The 18,334-nt window shown below is 34.7% G+C and overlaps 1 protein-coding gene across 1 annotated transcript in view; it reads right to left on the bottom strand.

Annotated features, from left to right (window-relative positions):
* LOC133630612 (ras-related protein Rab-11B) overlaps positions 1 to 12,290 on the bottom strand; it is a 44,251-nt gene extending 31,961 nt beyond the window's left edge. Inside the window, exon 1 of the mRNA XM_062022200.1 lies at positions 12,086 to 12,290. Within this exon, the coding sequence (XP_061878184.1) occupies positions 12,086 to 12,125 (40 nt within the window). The 5' untranslated portion in view covers positions 12,126 to 12,290. The remainder of the gene's footprint in view (positions 1 to 12,085) is intronic.
* Between the last annotated feature and the right edge of the window lie 6,044 nt (positions 12,291 to 18,334).

Consider the following 18,334-nt stretch of genomic DNA (forward strand, 5'->3'; position numbering starts at 1 on the left):
TCTCAAATTTAGTAATAAAAAGGACACGGAAGATGCACGTTACAATTAAACAGCTAGTGTGTAACTTACAGTATAAATACTTTGTAGGATGCAACATATTATTGGACTGGCACGTTCAGCTTCATGGCAAAGACTACTTCTTAGCTAGGCAACACACTTTGTAGCCTATACACTACTGCCATCTAACGTCTTGAAAATGCAACTGCATGCAAAATCTATAATACTTGCAAATGAGACTCAGAAATGTAATAATAAAACAAGATATAACAACTGGACAGCACGGTTATCATAATCAGCTCATAATGTATTTCATTGAAAAATGTAATATTTATTAACATATACAGAAGTCCCGAAATATGGTACTGTTGAGTACCGGTATCGATTCCTAGGTTTTTCTAAGTAATGTTGCAATTTTCCACGATAACAAAGCAAGTATGCCTGATAGAACGTACATAAAGTAAGTCTCCACTTTTCAAAATGCGCTAGCTTGATGCTAGCCATATACACACTACTGATTAGCATTAACGATTTTACATGGCGACTTCAACATCTCAAATTCCGTAATAAAAACAACACCGAAGATGTATGTTACAGTCTAACAGCTGGTGTGTAATAACTTACAGTATAAACACTTTGTAGGGTGCAACATAAGACTGGACTGGCACATTCAGCTTCATGGCAATGACTACTTCTTAACTAGGCAACACACTTTGTAGCCTATACACTACTGCCATCTAACGTCTTGAAAATGCAACTGCATGCAAAGTCTATAATACTTGCAAATGAGCCTCAGAAATGTAGTAAGAAAACAAGATATAACAGCTGGACAGCACGGTTATCATAATCAGCTCATAATGTATTTCATTGAAAAATGTAATATTTATTAACATATACAGAAGTCCCGAAATATGGTACTGTTGAGTACCGGTATCGATTCCTAGGTTTTTCTAAGTAATGTTGCAATTTTCCACGATAACAAAGCAAGTATGCCTGATAGAACGTACATAAAGTAAGTCTCCACTTTTCAAAATGTGCTAGCTTGATGCTAGCCATATACACGCTACTGATTAGCATTAACGATTTTACATGGCGACTTCGACATCTCAAATTTCGTAATAAAAACGACACCGAAGATGTATGTTACAGTCTAACAGCTGGTGTGCAATAACTTACAGTATAAACACTTTGTAGGGTGCAACATAAGACTGGACTGGCACGTTCAGCTTCATGGCAAAGACTACTTCTTAGCTAGGCAACACAGTTTGTAGCCTATACACTACTGCCATCTAACGTCTTGAAAATGCAACTGCATGCAAAGTCTATAATACTTGCAAATGAGCCTCAGAAATGTAATAATAAAACAAGATATAACAACTGGACAGCACGGTTATCATAATCAGCTCATAATGTATTTCATTGAAAAATGTAATATTTATTAACATATACAGAAGTCCTGAAATATGGTACTGTTGAGTACCGGTATCGATTCCTAGGTTTTTCTGAGTAATGTTGCAATTTTCCACGATAACAAAGCAAGTATGCCTGATAGAACGTACATAAAGTAAGTCTCCACTTTTCAAAATGCGCTAGCTTCATGCTAATTTACATTAGCTTTGCCATATACACGCTACTGATTAGCATTAACGACTTTACATGGCGACTTCAACATCTCAAATTTAGTAATAAAAAGGACATTGAAGATGCACGTTACAATTAAACAGCTAGTGTGTAACTTACAGTATCAACACTTTGTAGGGTGCAACATAAGACTGGACTGGCACGTTCAGCTTCATGGCAAAGACTACTTCTTAACTAGGCAACACACTTTGTAGCCTATACACTACTGCCATCTAACGTCTTGAAAATGCAACTGCATGCAAAGTCTATAATACTTGCAAATGAGCCTCAGAAATGTAGTAAGAAAACAAGATATAACAACTGGACAGCACGATTATCATAATCAGCTCATAATGTATTTCATTGAAAAATGTAATATTTATTAACATATACAGAAGTCCCGAAATATGGTACTGTTGAGTACCGGTATCGATTTCTAGTTTTTCTAAGTAATGTTGCAATTTTCCACGATAACAAAGCAAGTATGCCTGATGGAACGTACATAAAGTAAGTCTCCACTTTTCAAAATGCACTAGCTTCATGCTAATTTACATTGGCTTTGCCATATACACGCTACTGATTAGCATTAACGACTTTGACATCTCAAATTTAGCAATAAAAAGGGCATGGAAGATGCAAGTTACAATCTAACAGCTAGTGTGTAACTTACAGTATAAATACTTTGTAGGATGCAACATATTATTGGACTGGCACGTTCAGCTTCATGGCAAAGACTACTTCTTAGCTAGGCAACAGACTTTGTAGCCTATACACTACTGCCATCTAACGTCTTGAAAATGCAACTGCATGCAAAGTCTATAATACTTGCAAATGAGCCTCAGAAATGTAGTAAGAAAACAAGATATAACAACTGGACAGCACAGTTATCATAATCAGCTCATAATGTATTTCATTGAAAAATGTAATATTTATTAACATATACAGAAGTCCCGAAAAATGGTACTGTTGAGTACCGGTATCGATTTCTAGTTTTTCTAAGTAATGTTGCAATTTTCCACGATAACAAAGCAAGTATGCCTGATGGAACGTACATAAAGTAAGTCTCCACTTTTCAAAATGCACTAGCTTCATGCTAATTTACATTGGCTTTGCCATATACACGCTACTGATTAGCATTAACGACTTTGACATCTCAAATTTAGTAATAAAAAGGGCATGGAAGATGCAAGTTACAATCTAACAGCTAGTGTGTAACTTACAGTATAAATACTTTGTAGGATGCAACATATTATTGGACTGGCACGTTCAGCTTCATGGCAAAGACTACTTCTTAGCTAGGCAACAGACTTTGTAGCCTATACACTACTGCCATCTAACGTCTTGAAAATGCAACTGCATGCAAAATCTATAATACTTGCAAATGAGACTCAGAAATGTAATAATAAAACAAGATATAACAACAGGACAGCACGGTTATCATAATTAGCTCATAATGTATTTCATATGAAAAATGTAATATTTATTAACATATACAGAAGTCCCGAAATATGGTACTGTTGAGTACCGGTATCGATTCCTAGGTTTTTCTAAGTAATGTTGCAATTTTCCACAATAACAAAGCAAGTATGCCTGATAGAACGTACATAAAGTAAGTCTCCACTTTTCAAAATGCGCTAGCTTGATGCTAGCCATATACACGCTACTGATTAGCATTAACGATTTTACATGGCGACTTCAACATCTCAAATTCCGTAATAAAAACGACACCGAAGATGTATGTTACAGTCTAACAGCTGGTGTGTAATAACTTACAGTACAAACACTTTGTAGGGTGCAACATAAGACTGGACTGGCACGTTCAGCTTTATGGCAAAGACTACTTCTTAGCTCGGCAACACACTTTGTAGCCTATACACTACTGCCATCTAACGTCTTGAAAATGCAACTGCATGCAAAGTCTATAATACTTGCAAATGAGCCTCAGAAATGTAAAAATAAAACAGGATATAACAACTGGACAGCACAGTTATCATAATCAGCTCATAATGTATTTCATATGAAAAATGTAATATTTATTAACATATACAGAAGTCCCGAAATATGGTACCGTTGAGTACCGGTATCGATTCCTAGGTTTTTCTAAGTAATGTTGCAATTTTCCACGATAACAAAGCAAGTATGCCTGATAGAACGTACATAAAGTAAGTCTCCACTTTTCAAAATGCGCTAGCTTGATGCTAGCCATATACACGCTACTGATTAGCATTAACAATTTTACATGGCGACTTCAACATCTCAAATTCCGTAATAAAAAGGACATGGAAGATGCACGCTACAATCAAACAGCAAGTGTGTAATAACTTACAGTATAAATACTTTGTAGGGTGCAACATAAGACTGGACTGGCACGTTCAGCTTCATGGCAAAGAATACTTCTTAACTAGGCAACACACTTTGTAGCCTATACACTACTGCCATCTAACGTCTTGAAAGTGCAACTGCATGCAAAGTCTATAATACTTGCAAATGAGCCTCAGAAATGTAATAATAAAACAAGATATAACAACTGGACAGCACAGTTATCATAATCAGCTCATAATGTATTTCATTGAAAAATGTAATATTTATTAACATATACAGAAGTCCCGAAATATGGTACTGTTGAGTACCGGTATCGATTCCTAGGTTTCTCTCGCTAATGTTGCAATTTTCCACAATAACAAAGCAAGTATGCCTGATGGAACGTACATAAAGTAAGTCTCCACTTTTCAAAATGCGCTAGCTTCATGCTAATTTACATTGGCTTTGCCATATACATGCTACTGATTAGCATTAACGACTTTAACATCTCAAATTTAGTAATAAAATGGACATGGAAGATGCACGTTACAATCAAACAGCTAGTGTGTAATAACTTACAGTATAAATACTTTATAGGATGCAACATAAGACTAGACTGGCACGTTCAGCTTCATGGCAAAGACTACTTCTTAGCTAGGCAACACACTTTGTAGCCTATACACTACTGCCATCTAACGTCTTGAAAATGCAACTGCATGCAAAGTCTATAATACTTGCAAATGAGCCCCAGAAATGTAAAAATAAAACAGGATATAACAACTGGACAGCACGGTTATCATAATCAGCTCATAATGTATTTCATTGAAAAATGTAATATTTATTAACATGTACAGAAGTCCCGAAATATGGTACTGTTGAGTACCGGTATCGATTCCTAGGTTTTTCTAAGTAATGTTGCAATTTTCCACGATAACAAAGCAAGTATGCCTGATAGAACGTACATAAAGTAAGTCTCCACTTTTCAAAATGCGCTAGCTTGATGCTAGCCATATACACGCTACTGATTAGCATTAACGATTTTACATGGCGACTTCAACATCTCAAATTCCGTAATAAAAAGGACATGGAAGATGCACCCTACAATCAAACAGCAAGTGTGTAATAACTTACAGTATAAATACTTTGTAGGGTGCAACATAAGACTGGACTGGCACGTTCAGCTTCATGGCAAAGACTACTTCTTAGCTAGGCAACAGACTTTGTAGCCTATACACTACGGCCATCTAACGTCTTGAAAATGCAACTGCGTGCAAAATCTATAATACTTGCAAATGAGACTCAGAAATGTAATAATAAAACAAGATATAACAACAGGACAGCACAGTTATCATAATCAGCTCATAATGTATTTCATTGAAAAATGTAATATTTATTAACATATACAGAAGTCCCGAAATATGGTACTGTTGAGTACCGGTATCGATTCCTAGGTTTCTCTCGCTAATGTTGCAATTTTCCACAATAACAAAGCAAGTATGCCTGATGGAACGTACATAAAGTAAGTCTCCACTTTTCAAAATGCGCTAGCTTCATGCTAATTTACATTGGCTTTGCCATATACATGCTACTGATTAGCATTAACGACTTTAACATCTCAAATTTAGTAATAAAATGGACATGGAAGATGCACGTTACAATCAAACAGCTAGTGTGTAATAACTTACAGTATAAATACTTTGTAGGATGCAACATAAGACTAGACTGGCACGTTCAGCTTCATGGCATAGACTACTTCTTAGCTAGGCAACACACTTTGTAGCCTATACACTACTGCCATCTAACGTCTTGAAAATGCAACTGCATGCAAAGTCTATAATACTTGCAAATGAGCCCCAGAAATGTAAAAATAAAACAGGATATAACAACTGGACAGCACGGTTATCATAATCAGCTCATAATGTATTTCATATGAAAAATGTAATATTTATTAACATGTACAGAAGTCCCGAAATATGGTACTGTTGAGTACCGGTATCGATTCCTAGGTTTTTCTAAGTAATGTTGCAATTTTCCACGATAACAAAGCAAGTATGCCTGATAGAACGTACATAAAGTAAGTCTCCACTTTTCAAAATGCGCTAGCTTGATGCTAGCCATATACACACTACTGATTAGCATTAACGATTTTACATGGCGACTTCAACATCTCAAATTCCGTAATAAAAAGGACATGGAAGATGCACCCTACAATCAAACAGCAAGTGTGTAATAACTTACAGTATAAATACTTTGTAGGGTGCAACATAAGACTGGACTGGCACGTTCAGCTTCATGGCAAAGACTACTTCTTAGCTCGGCAACACACTTTGTAGCCTATACACTACTGCCATCTAACGTCTTGAAAATGCAACTGCATGCAAAGTCTATAATACTTGCAAATGAGTCTCAGAAATGTAATAATAAAACAAGATATAACAACTGGACAGCACAGTTATCATAATCAGCTCATAATGTATTTCATTGAAAAATGTAATATTTATTAACATATACAGAAGTCCCGAAATATGGTACTGTTGAGTACCGGTATCGATTCCTAGGTTTTTCTAAGTAATGTTGCAATTTTCCACGATAACAAAGCAAGTATGCCTGATAGAACGTACATAAAGTAAGTCTCCACTTTTCAAAATGTGCTAGCTTGATGCTAGCCATATACACGCTACTGATTAGCATTAACGATTTTACATGGCGACTTCAACATCTCAAATTCCGTAATAAAAACGACACCGAAGATGTATGTTACAGTCTAACAGCTGGTGTGTAATAACTTACAGTATAAACACTTTGTAGGGTGCAACATAAGACTGGACTGGCACGTTCAGCTTCATGGCAAAGACTACTTCTTAGCTCGGCAACACACTTTGTAGCCTATACACTACTGCCATCTAACGTCTTGAAAATGCAACTGCATGCAAAGTCTATAATACTTGCAAATGAGACTCAGAAATGTAGTAAGAAAACAAGATATAACAACTGGACAGCACGGTTATCATAATCATTTTTAAATGTTGCATTTAAAAATGTATTTAATTATTTAAAATGTAATATTTGATAACATGTACAGAAGTACCTAGTTAAGAAAAATTGTGAGGGACTCACATTTTTGCAGCGGATTCTTAAAAACACTACAGTGCTGGGTCGAGATTATGCAGGGTTTTGGGTTTTTTCCAGAATGTCCTTAAACCCCAATCAATCACAATTAATGTATATGGCTCTTGATCACTAATGCCCCAGTTTGTTTCACTGCTAACCAACAGCATCTTAATGGTGAATATAATGTAAATTAGCATCGAGCTAAATAATGGACAGAGATAAGACATTGCTGTATGTATACTTTTGACCCAGCACATTTGCTCACATTTTCAGTAGACCCATAATAAATTCTGTATATATATACAGTCGTGGTCAAAAGTTTACATACACTTGTAAAGAACATGATGTCATGGATGTCCTGAGTTTCCAATCATTTCTACAACCCTTTGTTTTTTTGTGATAGAGTGATTGGAGCACATGCTTGTTGGTCACAAAAAACATTCATGAAGTTTACTTCTTTTATGAATTTATTATGTGCTGGGTCAAAAGTATACATACAGCAGGGGTGTCCAAAGTGCGGCCCGGGGGCCATTTGCGGCCCGCAGCTAATTGTTTACCGGCCCGCCACACATTCAAAAAAGAACATTAAAAAAAGTGGAATGAGGTGAAATCTAATGAGAAAAAGTTGCAATGTTGACACAAAAGCTGCCATGCAGGCTGTTTTTTTTTTCTTTTGTCTTTCTTCATTTTTCTTTTTTTTTGCCATTGCTCAAAAAAAAAAAAAAAAAAAAAAAAAAATCCATGTTTTAATGAATTATTTTCAGGGCTCCAATTACTTCAAATATTTCACTTTAAAATGTTTTATGTGGTAAATATTGCATATATTGTGTAGTAGCCATATAAAAACATCAAAGTTTTCTTTGACAAAAGCGCATAAAACAAACAAAATAATAGTTCCAGCATAAAATGGACAGATGTATCTGAAGTTGATCTCGTAACTTAAGTGTTGAAAGTAAAAGAAAAACCTAATAAAAGTGTATCACTTTATGAGTGCGGCACCTTTTGGATCCCAAATATATTTAGTGATTTTTTTATTTATCTTTTCACTGTGATTACTCAAAAATATTAAATAATTAAAATCAATGGTGTCCTGCATTATTGATATTTTAGGGCTCTAATTACTAAATACTGCATATTTCAGTTTTACTATAAAAAAAAAAACTAAGTTGTTTTTGACAGAAAAGCCATAAAACATTTTTTTTAATTTGTATTACTTTAATATCAACTTGAAGTTGATATAGAGATTTACTGTAAGCGTTGAATAATTTCAAAAAAATAATAATCTGACTTATTCTTAACATTTTAATGACTGAGACCCTTTATGGTCCCCGGGACCCCTAAAGGTAAAATAAATTAAAAAATACATATATTTTGTTATGGTTTGAAAATTAAAAATATCAAAATGGCCCCCACATGCTTTAATTTTTCCGTGTGCGGCCCTCAGTGGAAAAAGTTTGGACACCTCTGACATACAGCAATGTTAATATTTGCTTACGTGTCCCTTGGCAAGTTTACCTGCAATAAGGCGCTTTTGGTAGCCATCCACAAGCTTCTGCTTGAATTTTGGACCACAAAATTGGTGCAGTTCAGCTAAATGTGTTGTTTTTCTGACATGGACTTGTTTCTTCAGCATTGTCCACACGTTTAAGTCAGGACTTTGGGAAGGCCATTCTAAAACCTTCATTCTAGCCTGATTTAGCCATTCCTTTACCACTTTTGAAGTGTGTTTGGGGTCATTGTCCTGTTGGAACACCCAACTGCGCCCAAGACCCAACCTCCGGGCTGATGGTTTTAGCTTGTCCTGAAGAATTTGGAGGTAATCCTCCTTTTTCATTGTCCCATTTACTCTCTGTAAAGCACCAGTTCCATTGGCAGCAAAACAGACCCAGATCATAATATTACCACCACCATGCTTGACGGTAGGAATGGTGTTCCTGGGATTAAAGGCCTCACCGTTTCTCTTCCAAACATATTGCTGGGTATTGTGGCCAAACAGCTCCATTTTTGTTTCATCTGACATCACATGGACAAAGATAAGACCTTCTGGAGGAAAGTTCTGTGAAACTTGCCAAGGGACATGTAAGCAAATATTAACATTGCTGTATGTATACTTTTGACCCAGCACATTTGCTCACATTTTCAGGAGACCCATAATAAATTCATAAAAGAACCAAACTTCATGAACGTTGTTTGTGACCAACAAGTATGTGCTCCAATCACTCTATCACAAATAAATAAGAGTTGTAGAAATTATTGGAAACTCAAGACAGCCAAGACATCATGTTCTTTACACGTGTATGTAAACCTTTGACCACGACTTTATATATATACACTACCGTTCAAAAGTTTGGGGTCACATTGAAATGTCCTTATTTTTGAAGGAAAAGCACTGTACTTGTCAATGAAGATAACTTTGAACTAGTCTTAACTTTAAAGAAATACACTCTATACCAGGGGTCACCAACGTGGTGCCCGCGGGCACCAGGTAGCCCATAAGGACCAGATGAGTAGCCCGCTGGCCTGTTCTAAAAATAGCTCAAATAGCAGCACTTACCAGTGAGCTGCCTGTATTTTTTAAATTTTATTTATTTACTAGCAAGCTGGTCTCGCTTTGCTCGACATTTTTAATTCTAAAAGAGACAAAACTCAAACAGAATTTGAAAATCCAAGAAAATATTTTAAAGACTTGGTCTTCACTAACTGACAAAGAAACAGATAACAGATTTGGTGTCCAGTTTAAAGTGGGAGTGAAGTGAAGTGAATTATATTTATATAGCGCTTTTTCTCTAGTGACTCAAAGCGCTTTACATAGTGAAACCCAATATCTAAGTTACATTTAAACCAGTGTGGGTGGCACTGGGAGCAGGTGGGTAAAGTGTCTTGCCCAAGGACACAACGGCAGGGACTAGGATGGCGGAAGCGGGGATCGAACCTGGAACCCTCAAGTTGCTGGCACGGCCACTCTACCAACCGAGCTATACCGCCCCAACTGGGACATGATTTATTTAAAAATTTGAGAGTTGACTTTTATATTTTACATGAGTTATTATTTGTACAAACATGGTGCAAAGTAATTCATGATTTGTTAAAAAATGTTAGTGGCTAGCTAGTTAAAATGGGATATTGAGATTTCACAAGACTGTCTTAGAAGTGATCATTTGAAAATGTTCAATGTGAAAAATGTGCACTTAGAGAAAATATAAAAATAAAGTGGTGCATATTGCTATTTATCTGTTTCTATATATATTTATTGTGAGAAATCATTAAGATGATCAGTGTTTCCACAAAGATAAATACCATTAATTATTAATAATAACATAGAGTTAAAGGTAAATTGAGCAAATTGGCTATTTCTGGCAATTTATTTAAGTGTGTATCGAACCGGTAGCCCTTCGCATTAATCAGTACCCAAGAAGTAGCTCTTGGTTTCAAAAAGGTTGGTGACCCCTGCTCTATACATTGCTAATGTGGTAAATGACTATTCTAGCTGCAAATGTCTGGTTTTTGGTGCAATATCTACATAGGTGTATAGAGGCCCATTTCCAGCAACTATCACTCCAGTGTTCTAATGGTACAATGTGTTTGCTCATTGGCTCAGAAGGCTAATTGATGATTAGAAAACCCTTGTGCAATCATGTTCACACATCTGAAAACAGTTTAGCTCGTTACAGAAGCTACAAAACTGACCTTCCTTTGAGCAGATTGAGTTTCTGGAGCATCACATTTGTGGGGTCAATTAAACGCTCAAAATGGCCAGAAAAAGAGAACTTTCATCTGAAACTCAACAGTCTATTCTTGTTCTTAGAAATGAAGGCTATTCCACAAAATTGTTTGGGTGACCCCAAACTTTTGAACGGTAGTGTATATATATATATATATATATATATATATATATATATATATATATATATATATATATATATATATATATATATATATATATATATATATATATATATATATATATATATATATATATATATATATATATATGTATATATATATATATATATATACATATAAAATGTATATATGTATATAAGAAAGTGCTTCACAAATGACATTCCCTGATCTGAACCCACAAAAAACCAGCAGAATACTTCTCTAACTCTAACAAAACGAATAGACCAAAATCAAATGTCTACTGTAGAGGACCCCCGGCCCCGGTCCTTAGCTTTCTGGAAATGTGGCCCCCAAAACAAACCAGTTGCACTGACATTGCACTAGGAAGTCAACACCCCTCGCGTTTGTTTTGACACCCGCGCTGTCCTTCGGCGTGAACCTTGTCCAAGGTCTTGCTATTGTTTTGAAGGCTCCCGGCGAGCACCAGGTCTGAGGTCTGACTCAGTCCGCGCCAGGAGGGCCTCCTCTGTACCAAAACAACAGCTGCAGAGGTGGGGCCTTTTTTTTTTTCTTTCTCCCCCCCCCCCCCCCCCCTATTTCTCCACAAAGGAAACAGAGCCAAACTTTGACACCGTTCCAGTCCGGCCTGCAGGAAGCTGATAACGGGGGGCTCCTTCCAAACCTGAATCGGCACTTTCAAGCCGCCTTGCCCTTCCTGTCGTCCCCGCGGCCCCCCCGGCAGAAAGGGCGAGATAGAGAGAGAGAGAGAGAGAGAGAGAGAGAGAGAGAGCCCTGGCCTCCTGCAGATGCACTATTCATCCCACAGAGGATACTTTGTTATATCTAAATGGCCTTTTGGCTCCTGCACCCCCCCCGGGATGTTAATGTGCCACAGGAGCTGATATCACCATCAAAGAGGCATTCTGGATCCAGCTGAGCCGATGCATCAGCACGTATCACCCAGGATCCTCTCAGATGAAGGCAAAAGTTGCACATGCAGGCCTAAAACAGCTCCTAGCTCCATGCAGGATTGCAAGGTTGCAATAAAACCCCCCCCACCCCACGTTCGGACTATCATCACCTGATCAGCATCCAGACGCAATAAAAGACCATAAAGTGCGTTCGTAAAGCGAGGCCGGTGGAAAAGAAGAATGTGGTCAGCATTACTCCCCCCCCCCCCCCCCCCTGCCTCCTCCTTTTTTTGTTGTTTTACCTTTGAACAAGAAATCGTACTCATCGTCCCGGTTCCCCATTCTAGACGAGGCCACGCCGACGTGCGTCCACGGGGGATGATGCAGTGGGGTGCGGGTGGTGACGGTGAAGAAGGCAGGAGAAATGTGGCGAAGGAGTCTGCGCCAGAGTGCTGCTGTCACAGGGCGAGCTCGGCTGCAGAACCGCGGAGCTCCCAGCTCTGCAGAGGGAGGAGTCCCTGCGCTGCGAATAGCTGCCGCCAGAGGTCGCTGCCGTGCAGGAGGCGGTCGGGACCGCAGACTGGACGGGAAGAGAAGTTGTCCTTGTGGGTAATCGCCTACAATAATCATTTCTGACAAGAATTATTATTTTTTATAGAATGTATAGGTTTCATATACATTATATATATATATATATTTAAAATATATATATATATATATATATATATATATATATATATATATATATATATATATATATATATATATATATATATATATATATATATATATATATATATATATATATATATATATATATATATATATATATATATATATATATATAGAATGTATAGGTTTCATATACATTGTATATATAAAAAAATTATAGAATGTATAGGTTTCATATACATTGTATATATAAAAAAAACATATATAGAATGTATAGGTTTCATATACATTGCATATATATCACCAAAAAAAATAATTAAAAAAAATATAGAATGTATAGGTTTCCTGTACATTGTATATATATATATTTAAAAAAAATTATAGAATGTATAGGTTTCATATACATTATATATATTTTTAAAAATTATAGAATGTATAGGTTTCATATACACTACCGTTCAAAAGTTTGGGGTCACCCAAACAATTTTGTGGAATAGCCTTCATTTCTAAGAACAAGAATAGACTGTCGAGTTTCAGATGAAAGTTCTCTTTTTCTGGCCATTTTGAGCGTTTAATTGACCCCACAAATGCGATGCTCCAGAAACTCAATCTGCTCAAAGGAAGGCCAGTTTTGTAGCTTCTGTAACGAGCTAAACTGTTTTCAGATGTGCGAACATGATTGCACAAGGGTTTTCTAATCATCAATTAGCCTTCTGAGCCAATGAGCAAACACATTGTACCATTAGAACACTGGAGTGATAGTTGCTGGAAATGGGCCTCTATACACCTATGTAGATATTGCACCAAAAACCAGACATTTGCAGCTAGAATAGTCATTTAATGTATAGAGTGTATTTCTTTAAAGTTAGGACTAGTTTAAAGTTATTTTAATTGAAAAGTACAGTGCTTTTCCTTAAAAAATAAGGACATTTCAATGTGACCCCAAACTTTTGAACGGTAGTGTACATTGTATATAAAAAAATAGAGAAAGTATATGTTTCTTATACATCGTGTATAAAAAAAAATTATATATATATATATATATATATATATATATATATATATATATATATATATATATATATATATATATATAGAATGTATAGGTTTCATATACATCGTATATAAAAAATAATAATAATAAAATAGAGAATGTATAGGTTTCATATACATTGTATATTAAAAAAATAGAGAATGTATAGGTTTCATATACATCGTATATAAAAACAATTATAGAATGTATAAGTTTCATATACATCATATATAAAAATAATAATTATGGAATGTATAGGTTTCATATACATCATATATAAAAAATATATATATAATGTATAGGTTTCATATACATCGTATATAAAAACAATTATGGAATGTATAGGTTTCATATACATCGTTTATAAAAAAAATTATAATTATGGAATGTAAAGGTTTCATATACATCGTATATAAAACAAATACATATAGAATGTATAGGTTTCATATACATCGTATATAAAAAATAGAGAATGTATAGGTTTCATATACATCGTACATTAAAAAAAAATATATAGAATGTATAGGTTTCATATACATCAGAGGTGTCCAAAGTGCGGCCCGGAGGCCATTTGCGGCCCGCAGCTAATCGTTTACCGGCCCGCCACACATTCTGCAAAAATTGCAAAATTGATAGTATTGCAAAAATTTAAAAAAAAACATTTAAAAAAAAAAAGTGGAATGAGGTGAAATCTAACGAGAAAAAGTTGCAATGTTGACACAAAGCTGCCATGCAGGCTGTTTTTTTTTCTTTGTCTTTGTTTATTTTAATTTTTTTTTGCCATTGCTCAAAAAAAAAAAAGACAAAAAATCTCTGTTACAATGAATTATCACTTAAAAAATTTCACTTTAAAATGTTTTATGTGGAAAAAATATTGCATATATTGTGTGGTTGCCATAAAAAACATCAAAGTTTTATTTGACAAAAGAGCATAATACAAACAAAATAATAGTTCAAACGTAAAATGGACATATATATCTGAAGTTGATCTCGTAATTTAAGTGTTAAAAGTTAAAAAAAACAACTAATAAAAATGTATCACTTTATGAGTAAGGGACCTTTTGGATCCATAATATATTTAGTAGGATTTTATTTAACATTTCACTGTGATTACTCAAAAGTATTAAATAATTAAAATCAATGGTGTCCTGCATTATTGATCTTTTAGGGCTCTAATTACTAAATACTGCATATTTCAGTTTTATTATAAAAACAAAGTTGTCTTGGACAGAAAAGGCAAAAAAACTTTTTTTTTTTGTTTTACTTTATGTCAACTTAAAGTTGATGTAGAGATTTACTGTAAGCGTTAAATAAAAAATAATAATAATTTGACTTATTTTTTACATTTTAATGACTGAGACCCTTTATGGTCCCCGGGAGCCCTAAAGGTTTAAAAAAAAAATCCATATACTTTGTCAAGGTTTGAAAATGAAAAATATCAAAATGGTCCCGTGTGCGGCCCTCAGTGGAAAAAGTTTGGACACCCCTGATATACATCGTATATATATAAAAAAAATAATAATAATAAAATGGAGAATGTATAGGTTTCATATACATCGTATATAAAAAATTTTTTTTAGAATGTATAGGTTTCATATACATCGTATATTAAAAAAAATAGAATGTATAGGTTTCATGGGCAGCACGGTGGAACAGGGCTTAATAATAATAATAATAATAAAAAAAATTTGGTATAGCGCTTTTCAGAGTACTCAAAGATGCTTTAGGATAAAACAAATTAAAATATAAAACAGTTCAAAGTAATAATATAAAATACAGGAAATATAAAAGCAGTACATTGTAAAATACATAACAATACAGGACAATTACAAGACGGGATATGACAGGACACAGAACACTAATCACTGGTTAAAAGCAGATCTGAATAGGTGTGTTTTGAGAAGGCTTTTAAGGTGGGAAGGCTTAGTGCATGTGCCTCACAATAGATAGATAGATAGTACTTTATTGATTCCTTCAGGAGAGTTCCCTCAGGAAAATTTAAAATACGAAGGTCCTGAGTAGTCCTGAGTTCAATCCTGGGCTCGGGATCTTTCTGTGTGGAGTTTGCATGTTCTCCCCGTGACTGCGCGGGTTCCCACCTCCAAAGACATGCACCTGGGGATAGGTTGATTGGCAACACTAAATGGTCCCTAGTGTGTGAATGTTGTCTGTCTATCTGTGTTGGCCCTGTGATGAGGTGGCGACTTGTCCAGGGTGTACCCCGCCTTCCGCCCGAATGCAGCTGAGATAGGCTCCACTGTCAGTAACTACAGTTGGTCGCTACATCTGTAAGTGCAAGTTGAAACTCTACTATGCAAAGCCAAAGCCATTTATCAACAACACCCAGAAACGCAGACGGCTTCGCTGGGCCCGAGCTCATCTAAGATGGACTGATGCAAAGTGTAAAAGTGTTCTGTGGTCTGACAAATCCACGTTTCAAATTGTTTTTGGAAACTGTGGACGTCGTGTCCTCCAGAACAAAGAGGAAAAGAACCATCCGGATTGTTATAGGCGCAAAGTGTAAAAGCCAGCATCTGTGATGGTATGGTTGTGTATTAGTGGCCAAGGCATGGGTAACTTACACATCCGTGAAGGCACCATTAATGCTGAAAGGTACATACAGGTTTTGGAGCAACATATGTTGCCATCCAAGCAACGTTATCATGGACGCCCCTGCTTATTTCAGCAAGACAATGCCAAGCCACGTGTTACAACAGCGTGGCTTCATAGTAAAAGAGTGCGGGTACTAGACTGGCCTGCCTGTAGTCCAGACCTGTCTCCCGTTGAAAATGTGTGGCGCATTATGAAGCCTAAAATACCACAAGGGAGACCCCCGGACTGTTGAACAACTTAAGCTGTACATCAAGCAAGAATGGGAAAGAATTCCACTTCAAAAATGTGTCTCCTCAGTTCCCAAACCTTTACTGAGTGTTGTTAAAAGGAAAGGCCATGTAACACAGTGGTAAAAATGCCCCTATGACAACTTTTTTTGCAATGTGTTGCTGCCATTAAATTCTAAGTTAATGATTATTTGCAAAAAAAATGTTTCTCAGTGTGAACATTAAATATCATGTATTTGCAGTCTATTCAATTCAATATAAGTTGAAAATAATTTGCAAATCATTGTATTCTTTTTTTATTTACCATTTACACAACATGACAACTTCACTGCTTTTGGGTTTTGTAGATCATGCAAATAAATAGGCTATTTTGGGTAATTTTTGAAACAAAATTTGATTTGAGTCTTTCCTTGCAGATCAGAACTTGGCTGAGAGACAAGGGCGTGGAGATGTCCCCAGTGGAGGAGATCCAAAATGGCATATTTATGAAAGACAACGACCGAGAGATGACTATCAATATTATTAAATTGCAAGATACATTTTTTGATATTTTAGAGTGAAATCCAGATTTTACTATTGGATTAATGACTTCAAATTAATAGAGCCCAGTGGAGGAGATCCAAAATGGCATATTTATGAAAGACAACGACCGAGAGATGACTATCAATATTATTAAATTGCAAGATACCTTTTTTGATATTTTAGAGTGAAATCCAGATTTTACTATTAGATTAATGACTTCAAATTAATAGAGCCCAACTTTGAAGCAATGGATGGAAATCCCAATGGACGTATATAAAATGGAGAAGATAACTGCTTTTATTAATTATAAATTGGAGAAATGTACTTCATACTGGGAAAACTGGGTCACTTATGTCACGCCCCTTAAGCCTGATTTTAATTTCTCAAATTAGTGATTGTAAATATATATATATATATATATATATATATATATATATATATATATATATATATATATATATATATATATATATATATATATATATAATCAGAAATAAAATAAAATAATATAAACAGATTGTAAATAATAATAAAAAAACAATATAATATAATATATTTATTTATATATATATGTATATATATATTTTTTTTTTATGTATGTATATATATATATATACATATATATATAATTTTTATTTTATTTATTTATTTATTTATATATATATATATTTTATTATTTACTATCTGTTTGTATAATTTTATTTTATAGAAATAAAATAAAATAATATAAACAGATAGTAAATTTAAAAAAAAAATATATATATATATATATTTATATATATATATTTATTTTGTATTTTTATTAAATACTATAATAAAAAATAAAAAATAAAAAAAAAATTTAGTTATATATATATTTATTTATATGTATGTATATATATGCATGTATATATATATATATATATATATATATATATATATATATATACTGTATTTATTTATATATATATATTTATTTTGTATTTTATTTACTATCTGTTTATATTATTTTATTTTATTTCTGATTATTATTATTATTATTATTATTATTATTTCCTTTTCTTTATTTGATTTATTTATCTGTAAATATTATTTTGTTTTTTTGGGGGGGAGGGGGGGGTTGGCATCGTTGGGATGTAAACAAAAACATATTTTGACATTTAGGGCAGACAACAGATATATGATGTATGTAAATATGATGTAATGGATAAGGTGGTGACTTGTCCAGGGTGTACCCCGCCTTCCACCCGATTGTAGCTGAGATAGGCTCCAGCGCCCCCGAAGGGAATAAGCGGTAATAAATGGATGGATGGATGGATGGATAGGAATGTCAATTAAAAATTAAATGAAAATTGTGTTTTATAATGATCCGGAACATTGGAACTATTATGAATTGTATATTGGAAGTGCCTCAGTGTTTATTGTTCAACTAAATCAACAAAAAGTGGAGTCTTCCCCTTCTGAGACTTTTCGTGTTGAGTTTCCCTTTAATCGCCACGCTGACA

This window comes from Entelurus aequoreus, linkage group LG16 (genome assembly GCF_033978785.1).
Source record: "Entelurus aequoreus isolate RoL-2023_Sb linkage group LG16, RoL_Eaeq_v1.1, whole genome shotgun sequence".
Taxonomy (NCBI): Eukaryota; Metazoa; Chordata; class Actinopteri; order Syngnathiformes; family Syngnathidae; genus Entelurus; species Entelurus aequoreus.